Genomic DNA, 10,859 nt, shown 5'->3' with positions numbered 1-10,859 from the left:
CTATTGGTACTGGACTAATAATGAGAATGTTGTCACAACTTTTAACTAGGGGGGATAAAGGCCATGAGAAGGAAAGATCACTCCAATACTTTACTAGAGAACATGAAGTCTTTGGCCAATGGTTTTGTAAGAAGCCCCAAAATTTCTGATGGCACCTTAACTCTTGTACAGAAAGATCATGTATGCACAAGAGTACAGAACTGATGCGAGTTATTGGTGCATATAACACCAGAACCTGAGAAAGATGAATTTTGAAAAATTAAATCCTATATTGCAAATTGACTTAGCCTTATTGCAAATGGGTAAAAAAAAAAAAAAAACACATAATGTGGCAACTATTTCTTAAGGCATTTTGTTAATTTACCATTTTAAATCTTTCCTCGCATACTTATTTTTTTTACTTACATATTATAGAGTTGCTATATAATATTTCTTGTGACATTGTGTTAGTCACTAGTTTTATAATGTCACACTATTGATCTTTTCCACCTGCTGATGGATGTAATTTTTGCTGAGAATTGATATTAGGCAGAAGTGGTCATGGTGATTGGAGCAACCCTTTAACTGCTAACATAATATCTAAAAACAAAAATAGAGACTTGCCATAGTCAAAAAAATACACATATTCCACATATTTTCAATAAAATACAAAAAAATAAATAAAAAATGGTAGAAGAAAAACAAGATGATTCTCTCTTTTTTTAATCTGAACAAAGATTTATTTTGGCATTATAAAATACAATAGTATCTACCAGTTGTATCTGCTTCAACAAGTCATTTAACTCAGAAGAGTTCCCACCAAAGCAGCATTAAAGCAAGAGTATATGAAAGGGGCATTATAAGAACCATAACAACTACAGTTCACTAGTGATGTTTTTCAGAATTCCTTGGTGCGGAGCCAAACTGTTTTAAAACATTTAGACACTTGTCTGGGTCCATTCAGGCACCTGTAGTTTGCCAGTAGTATAGATACAGCTAGAGATTACGTTCTGATCCAATTTAGCGACCCTTTCAAAGACATTATTGTCCGAAAGCATCAGCGAAATCTGTGATTTTATCAAAAAGACTAGAAAGTTTGTGGTAACCAGGGTGGACCAAGCAAAGTGTAAATTGTACACATATGGTTTGATTCCTTCACGTGGGTTGACACTAGGGAACTCATGGCACAGCAACTTCTACAGTGGGCTATAATGGCAATGGAACTTAGAGTGCCCCTTGAAGAAGGTTTTGTTTTTGTTTTTTTGTTTTTTAATGTCCCACTGATTGGAATTCCTGCCAAACTATACAGTGATCATTTTCTAAATAAAAATATCAGAAGCAGCTAGTCACAACATTATCTATAAAAACAAATCTGTTAGCACCATTAAAATTAAATTTACAACATAAAAAACAGGGCTCATATAACAGTATTGCTACGTTCATTAACACAATTGTCCTCAAGACCTCTAACTTTTGGTGTAGTGACACCATAACATGTAGACCAAGCTTTTCAGATATGAAATTATAATGACAATTATCCTCTTTATGCCATGAAATTGGGAATTTCATCCTCTTCTGAAGGAAGTGAGCATTGGCAAGGTAAAGAGCTCTTCTATTTAATTCTTTGTAACCTTTGGTCCTGAGAATATAGAAGCCTCTTTAAGTTCCGAACTCGTAAGACTTATTTTTGGTTGTCATGGCTTCATAGAAAGCCCCTTAGCAAAACTGAACTGGGGCCCGTTTTAAACTCAGTAGAAACAGGTTTTGTCCATCATGTGTGTCAATCTATTGGGACAACAGCATTTTTGATATTTTCATAAAGTTTCTATTGGCTTCTGGAGTCATGTGATCAAATATTGGTAAACCGTAGAAATATCTTAGAGCTGCACATCTAGTCTTTTCTTTACGGGCTCAAGCAAAACATGGTGACATTAAAGGTCATGAATGTGAATCATAAAAACTATTTGGTGAATGGCCATAGAATACTGGATTCACAATACTGGATACCAGGTGTACAAAAAAAAAAAAAATGGCAGTAGTAAAAAAAATTGAAGGAAAAAATAAATGTGACCCAAATAAAATTCAAAAGTAAGGGAAGACTGGGCGTTAGTCAACTTCTGTTAATCCACAAGGCCTTATAAATTCTTGCCCTCTTTCATGGAACCACTTGTTTGACACTGCAAAGTAAATGGAAACAGTTAAAGATCCAAATTTGTCTATTAAGTAAATGCAATGACTGAAAGAGAATACATACATGCACATTATAAATTTATAGTATATATGAAAAATAGTGTACAAATACAGGATTATTTGCAAATGGCAAACACTCAGCAGAGGTTAATCATGTGGCGGCTGGATAGCGCTTGCTAGGCAGCTGCCATATAAAAGTGTTAAAAAACAAGTCTATGAGGTGAATATGACGCTAATATAACTAGAAGACAGGTTTTAAACCTCCCCTTTGCATCCACACACATGCTGTGGGTGGGGGCATAGCCCTGTGAGAGCTCAGCACAGACTAAACTTTCAAGTCGGTAAAAGCCTGTATAATGGCTTTGTCACTCGGTAAAATCTCAGTACAGCATTCTGATTGGTTGGCTTGTAAACCAGTAAGAGGGTTCTGACAGGCATGTCTAATGTATTACTAGACTTGTCATGGGAATACTCTATATTCAAACTGAAAAACACTAACTTAAAAGAAAAAAAAAAGACCCTAAATGCATGCACCCGATTGTTACATTACCACCAGAATTTTATCACATGACAGGAGGCTTCATATTTTGCATAACTCTTTACTATAAAATCCAGCAGCACAGATCAAACAGAAACAACCAATCAGAAACAAGTTTCCAACTCTATAAAGGAACTTGTCAGCCTGATCACTCCCCTCTTTCTTTGCTGCTCCTGACTGCACAGGTTAGAGTATTTTACCTAGTGTTTCTACTGTATATTTATGTATCTGTTATACCATCTTATTTTGTTTATTTATTTATATGGTATGTGAAGGTATATTGCTTCTTGTTTCTCCCTTTCCTTTCTCCTCACCCCTCTCACTTAGACTACTGATATTCTAACTGTATTCCCTATACTGTAGTCTGGCACTATCCCTCCGAGCTGTGTGCTTGCCTGTTTCCCTTAACACAGGCGCGCCGTGATCGAGCTTGCACTTCCGCGGTCTGCACCTGGTCTCTGTGGGAAATTGTAGGGTTTTGGGGACTCGAGCGTTGCATACTCACGGTCCGTGGCAGGACCGACCAGTGAGCGTGTGTGGCGGGCATCTTGGCTCTCACGAGTTTCACGGCAGCCATCTTGTTTTCATTCCAGATCGATATTATCGCGATCTGGACGATTGGAATACTTACCTGCTGTACTATCTGGCCTTGGAACCTCCTGCAAGTGCTTTACTTACCTTCCAGATACATGTTTATGAATGAGAACTGTCATTTATGCTGCAATGCTTCATACGTTTGTTCTGATTGCTGTGTAACTTACCAGTTACTGGGATACAATCTGATTACACTGCTACTGAACAAAAAGCGTTTTATACAACTGGCAGACGTCACATTAGTGAGCCCCCTCTCATGGTACCCATATAGCCCGATTCTGCAAACGCTCTCTGTGTATACATGGCTTGTTTACCACGGAGGTACAACTGACTTACAACTCAGAGTACATACATGTCACCTGGCAACTCTTGGAGGGTACAACCCTCAGTGGTACCACCTCCCACCCCGGGAGTTCAAGGGGGATACCATATATATATATATATATATATATATATATATTGTGTTATGTGAGAGATGCGGAAGTCTCATAAGGGAGACCCCCCTTCCGTTCATTAGAGGGTGAGCCCCTCTCATATTGGCACTGACACTTTGGATTTGTTTCCGAGTCACACTCAGCATTGACCAATTTCTGGGCGAACCCCGGTTCTACCAGGAGCCTGGCACCCTGTGGTATTGTATGTGTGGGGACCAATCCCTGAATGTCACTATTACCCAACAGGATTAATCGCCCAGGATGAGTGACACACCCCCACCGACGCAAGACCTCCAGACATTGATTAACACTGCAGTAGCGGCATCCGTGCAAAAGGCCCTAATGAGGCTGCTGCCACAGACCCCAGAGTCAGTGGCATTAGACACGGAAGCCCTCACTGGGCCGACGTCGTCAGGGAGATGGCAGGCCACAAATTCCACTGGAATAGGGGCGAGCCCCCCAACGACCAGAGTCAAAGGCAAAGCCCCAGTTAAGCGCTCCAAAATGAATCGAAAGACCAGAACCTCCTCCCCCGGTTCACTCCTGAGACGAGGACTCCTACCCATCACCAACAATGGCAGTGGTGGATGAATGGCACGCAGAGAGATCCGCCTCAGAAGAAGACAACTGTCAGGACCCCAGTCGGATTCCCACTATGTGAAGAAAACAGTGTTGGGTAATGGCTTTCGATGACTCACGGAGAAAGGTCTTCGTGGACGACCTGGTAGAACCCTTGTACGAGCCTCGTACCATCCAACACTCTAGGTCATCGGAGCTGTTCCTACCCGACCATCTGGCACAGTTCGTGTATTTTTTGGCTTCGCAAGCCACTGGAGAAAGACGTAAGGGCCAAACTAAGGGCCGAATGCCCTCGCCCGCTCCTCCCGGATAAAGTCACACTCATTCCCAGATTTGATACAACGGTGGTGGTGTTCATGTCCCGGGAACCTCGTAAAGGCATTGAGAAGGGCCTGAAATCGGCACAGGCTGGTCCTATTTGGCTCATTGGCGAAGATGTTATACTTCGCATATTTGGCGCTATCTCAGGGCACTCAGAACCCGACATGAGGGAGTGGGCCCAACATGCCATATGTATGTTAGGTAATGCCAACACAGTGCTCTGTTCAGAAAGACAAAAGTTGTCACTTCTGCGGATCGACTCCAAGCTCTTAGACCTGGGCTCCAAGGAACTGGGTCCCTTGGCGAATGGACTGCTTTTCAGGGAACCTTTCATTGCGGAGTTGAAGCATGTTAATTTATTCACCACCTTGAAAAAAGCACAAATTTCGTTCAAGCAGGTCTTTCGTTCCACGACCGCAAGAGGAGTTTTTGGAAGGGGTGGTCGGCAACGGGGCCGAACCATCAGATTTTTCTGGTCTACGGACCGCAGGTCCTATCCACAGTCTTCATTCTTCTCGACTTCCTCGGCAAGACCCTTGTTCCATAGAGGCTTGGACAGAGCAAGTGGCACCAGAGGACGAGGCTGGTGTCGCTTCACGACAGGTGAGACTTGCATGGTCTGCTCCTATCACCACTGTTACTGCAGGCAGGTTGTCTCTATTTTTTTTCAGAACTGGATGACCATCACTATGGATGCGTAGGTCCTAGAAACCGTTCAATGTTACACAATAGAATTTCATACGCGTCCCGTTTAGACTTCCCGACCACCTCCTCTACACTGGTCAAGAGAACACAGCTGCCTGGTGGACGAAGAAATACTCTCCCTCTTCGACAAACGGGTTGTCCAACTCGTTCCGGAAAGAGGCGGACTCTTCAGCAACATCTTCCTGGTAAAGAAAAAGAAAGTCATTAACCTTCGTCAACTCAACTCAAGGGCTATGTTATCTACCGACACTTCAAAATAGAGGGCATTCACCTACTTCTGGACCTTCTGCCGGCCAACAACTGGTACACCCGACTCTACCTCAAGGATGCGTACCTCTCAGTGCCGATCGTATGGGAGATTTCAACAATTTCTATTTTTTTTGTTTGGAGAGGACGGGACTGCAAGTTCACGCGTCTGCCGTTCAGCCACAGCTCGGCTCCTGAAGCCGGTCATAGCACACTTTCGAGCAAAGGACATCCGGTGCCTTATATACCTGGCCGAATTGCTGATCTTCTGCGACGCAGTGTCCAGACTACGCTCTAAGACGCACTTGGTCGTTCACTTTCTGGAGTCCTTGGGCTTTGTGGTGAACGGGAAAAAATCAGCACTCGCCCAGTCTTAAACTGTTCAGTTCCTCGGTTTCGAGAGACTCGGTGAAGTGCGTCCTTCGACTACCAACTTCAAAGATCACCTCAATTCAGAAGGAACTTTGCAAGGTGCTCCGCAAGACTTTCGCTCCCCTGCGCCTCCTCGCCTGCATTGTGGGATTTCTCTCCTCCTCAATTCAGGCAATCTTTTTGGGCTCCTACACTACTGGGCCATGCAACGATTGAAGGCAACTTATCAGTTAGGTAGGTAGGTCACTCTTACAATCATTGGATACCCCTATCGGAGGAGATGCAATCGGAACTCCGCTGGTGGTTACTACACATGCAAGGTGATATTTGGCCCCTCTCCGGACTTCGTGGTAGAATTGGATGCCAGGTATGGGGCTGGGGCGCTCACTGCTCAGACCACTCCATGGGCGAAGAAACAGGATTACACAAACTGCCTGGAATTGATTGCCAGTTCCTTCGCCATACGCAGTCTTGCCAAGGGTCTCTCCGACTGCTGCATACTGCTTCGCATGGACAATATCTCGACAGTGCAATACATCAATCGCCTCAGCGGAGCATATCCCGAGCCCTGACGGAGGCGACGAAGGACATATACAAGTTCTGTCTCGACCGCAACATCACACTTTGGGCGGAATACCTGTCAGGGACGTCAAATCTCACGGCGGATTGGTTCTCTCGCCACTGGCGGGACACCAGCGACGGGCAGTTAGACGGCTCAATTTTCCTCGACCTGCAAACCCTCAGAGGTCCGCTAGAGGTGGACTTGGTTTTGTTCTAAACTCTTTTATACTGTATCGTTACAAAGAAAGAGGAAGTGATCAGGCTGACAGGGTCCTTTATAGAGTTGGATACTTGTTTCTGATTGGTTGTTTCGTTTTGATCTGTGATGCTGGATTTTACAGTAAAGACAGTTATGCAAAATATTTGCCTCCTGTCATTACTAAAATTAAGATTATAGGTATACTACGTTAGCATAATCTACAATTTGTTTTGCTAAATGAGAATTGCCAATCCGGTCAGAATTTGGCCATTTTCACCAGTTTTTATCCATCAGGAGAAAATCTAATGCTTAGTGGATGACCGTCATAGTATTTACACCTGGAAAATATGGTTCTATCCAAATGCAGACTGTGAAGGAATCTATATTGTCAAGTAGTAGAATGCTTTTTGTTAAGTGCCTTGCATTGAAATTGACTTATCATTTAGTTACTCTGCACTTTAAGATGGAATAAAACTGAAACAGATGAGTACAATAAAACAAGAAATCGTATTTTTTTCCCCAATGTGAAATATTGCCAATAGGAACTGTCATTTCTTTATTAAAAGCTGGTCTTAACATGTTTTCCATGTGATGTGATTTCTTTTTAAATGTGTAAAATTTCTTAAATTAAATATGTAGCAATTTACATTGCGATATAGTTCAGTGCTACAACAGTCAGACACACAATGCATTGGGGTTGGAGAAACAAACACTAGGGTACAGTTATTAACTCCTTAAGGACAGAGTCAATTGTGCAAGTGCTGATAAAAAAAAAAAAAAAAAACCTGGAATTTGCGCTATATGTCTGTTCAACCATAATTTATTTCTTTCATATTACATATTTATATATGGAACATAATTTAAAATAAATACAATTTAAAAAAAAAAAACTTTGAGAAATTGAGAATTTGAGCATGGAATTTTAAATGTTAATCTCATAATACGGTTATTTTTTATTGCAATAAATTACAAATTACACATGCATAGTGGGTACACAAAAGTACACACAATGTACAGGTTTTATAGAGTTTTGGAGAGTTACAGGGTCAAATATAGGGCTTTTCATTTTTTGCACACTGAAATTTGCCAGATTGGTTTGCTGAGCCTATGCTACCTTTGAGACTGTATTGCAGTCCAGAAATAAGAATTCCTTCCTGGACTGCTATACATAAAAATATATATATAATACACACACACATATATATATATATATATATATATATACATTCTGTTAAGTGTATATGCCATTCAGATGATTCGATTAAATTATAATTTATTATAGATATATAAAAAATATATATATATACATAAAAAAAGTATATATATTATGGTACCACCATTGCCCAGAGGGGACGATAGAGTTTGTTTACTCCTACAGCGAGAAACCTTTTGGATACAGACTATAAACACCATAGCTCCATATGGTTTGAATGAGTACATTTCTTTTCTATCTTTTTTGCTCATACGTTAAGTCATTTTTATAAGTTGTTAGTCAGTCTTATGTTGCTACCAATTTGCAAACTCTGTCACTACAATTGCCGATTCGTTAAGTAATCTTTAAATATCACTTGGCCCACTAAGTTGCTATTATTTCACAACATGTTATTATAGTGCTACAATAGATTACTATCCTGATTTCATTGTAAGACTAGCTATGTTTGTCAATGAGACAGCCACTAGAGGCTGGATTAACCCTCAGTGAAACATAGCAGTTTCTCGGAAACTGCTATGTTTTCAGCTGCAGGGTTAAAACTAGAGGGACCTGGCACCCAGACCACTTCATTGAGCTGATGTGATCTGGGTGTCTGTAGTGGTCCTTTAAGTGTATGTGTATCTGCATGCACTAGCGTACATACCACGGTCGCAGCCCTGCGACTCCTGTGATCAGGTGCCCGCCGCCATGTGTTGCGGCCCCAGCCCGCGCAGAGTAAGCGCGCAGGTGAGGGGCCCACGGATCAGTTTTCGCACCGGGGCCCCGTGGGTTGTGTGTACGCCACTGTTGTTATGAATTTATGTTACTCGCACAGTCACTATTCAATCACACTCGTTCCATGAATACCAAAACATTTACGTCAGGGTATTAACAGTAGGCTTAGTTTGAGAGTCTATCCGCGGGGAATTACTACAGTGGAATCATGATGACTTTTGGGCCTTTCTACCATTTACAAATTAGCACATAACACGTCAACACTTTTCCCAATCATACAGCCTTTCTTTCCTCATATCCATTACATATTCAGGAGCCTATCCAATGTATTAGATACCAAACCATTCAATAGTAAAGATAACGCAGTTATTTAAGCAGCAATTTACATTGCCTTCCATGGTTTCTCGAGGCCCAAAGAAATCATAGTGGTACACCAATATGAAGTCAACTCCGACCTTGTCAAATACATCGCCACCTACATTCTCACACTTAAAGATTTCCAAACTAACCAGACCAACCATCCAACCACAATATCACTATTCCTGACAGACGGCAATTTAACCCCTGTTAATACTAGATACATGCATACCCACACGCAACTGCTTCCACCTAACTGTTGCAGTCACTTCAAGGGCATGCACTCATACAATCCACTTCATTAAATTAAATAGAAGGTAATACCTGTATTCAATACTTAGATTCCGCTTCCTGAATAAGAGCTCTGGGAATCTCTTTGTAAGCATGATAAAAGTGTGTTTTTCACAAATACCTTTCTGGCCCTCTTTATACAGGCCTGTATAACTCTGAAACTGCTATATTTACATCTGAAGGGTTTAAACCTGAGGGACATTGCACCCAGACCACTTCATTGAAGAAGACAGAAATAGCCCTGAGAAACAGGGACTAGAAAAGTGTGTCCTGAATATATCCAATAGAAGGGGATAACCCTATATCTAGACTTGAAAAAGAAAAGACAGAAGAATGGGATCCTGAGACACAATGTTGGATGGGTTGGATATATCAGAGTAAACTATTACTGATAAAAACCATACGTTTATTAAGACATCATAGACATAAACAAAAAAATAATAAATATAAATAAAAAACACACACCCAAATACCCAAAATGAGGAAAAAATAATAGCTCAAATTGCTAGGAAGGGAGAGCCAAAATGTATGGGAGAAGAGGAAAAAGAGAGGTAAGTTACTCCTAAATGGCAACTAAGGCACATAAAACAAAGCCTATAGTATCATCTAGATAAACCTCCCTAATCTATAGTCCATTCTAAAGCTATAAGGAATAATGTCATACACTGTAAATAGTATATATTATATTAAATATATATATATATATATATATCTCAACAAGATACGCATATGACATATTACATATTTTAAAAATCTTTATTTTATGTATATTTTTTTATATATGTATAATGTATTAAAAGTTAATTAAATCATCTGATTAGCATATTATACGTGTATAATACATATATAATTCAATTCTAAGTGTATTTTGGTATTAATATATATATATATATATTATAATATATGTAATATATTATTGTATGGTGTGATCATAACTTTATTTTATTTTTCAGGCAGTCCCCCTGCAGGCAGTACATTTCGTCTGAAGTTGACTAGTTTGAAAATTATCAGCATCACAGATCAGGAACGGATAAGCTGTATGTTAAAACACACACCCATTTATAACCACTTCTATTTGATTTTGAATTCACTTAAATCTCCTATTGCATTAGTTACCATAACCACATATTCATGGACTTAATGGACTTTCCAAAACCATGTTTGCTTTTTGTGTATGATTGTGACCAGTTTATCCTGTTCTTGAAAATACAATCACAGTGTCACCCTTTTCGTAGTAAAACCACACTAAAAAAAGGCCACACTTGTTAAACATGACTAACGTGGGATCCAGTACTGAATGTGGTATTATCGAACACGAACTCTGGAAAGTAATTTTGCATAAAAGTTATGAATAGCTACTTGTGGTTAGGCATTTTCTCAAAAAACTCAAAAAAGCAGAACGACAATCACAACACCTCAAATCAATTTCCCAGATGACCCAATCACATTTTTTTGCCATGAACAGAACTAGTTTCATATTCAAATGTATTAAATTCTGTAAAATTATTTTATTATACCAACATTGAGAGAAACATTTTAATGGTTACTCCAAAAAACCATGACGAT

The 10,859-nt window shown here is 40.1% G+C and overlaps 1 protein-coding gene across 3 annotated transcripts in view; it reads right to left on the bottom strand.

Annotated features, from left to right (window-relative positions):
* Nucleotides 1-1,043: 1,043 nt before the first annotated feature.
* The window catches only part of P4HA2 (prolyl 4-hydroxylase subunit alpha 2), a 102,377-nt gene continuing 92,561 nt past the window's right edge, over nt 1,044-10,859 (bottom strand). For all 3 annotated transcript variants that reach the window (XM_063447419.1, XM_063447418.1, XM_063447417.1), the window contains one exon: nt 1,044-2,156. In XM_063447419.1, coding sequence (XP_063303489.1) covers nt 2,086-2,156 — 71 coding nt within the window. In that variant the 3' untranslated portion in view covers nt 1,044-2,085. The remainder of the gene's footprint in view (nt 2,157-10,859) is intronic.

The sequence above is a fragment of the Pelobates fuscus genome, chromosome 3, assembly GCF_036172605.1.
Source record: "Pelobates fuscus isolate aPelFus1 chromosome 3, aPelFus1.pri, whole genome shotgun sequence".
Taxonomy (NCBI): Eukaryota; Metazoa; Chordata; class Amphibia; order Anura; family Pelobatidae; genus Pelobates; species Pelobates fuscus.
Note: the sequence above shows the minus strand (reverse complement) of the source record. Positions and strands in the feature narration are given on the sequence as shown.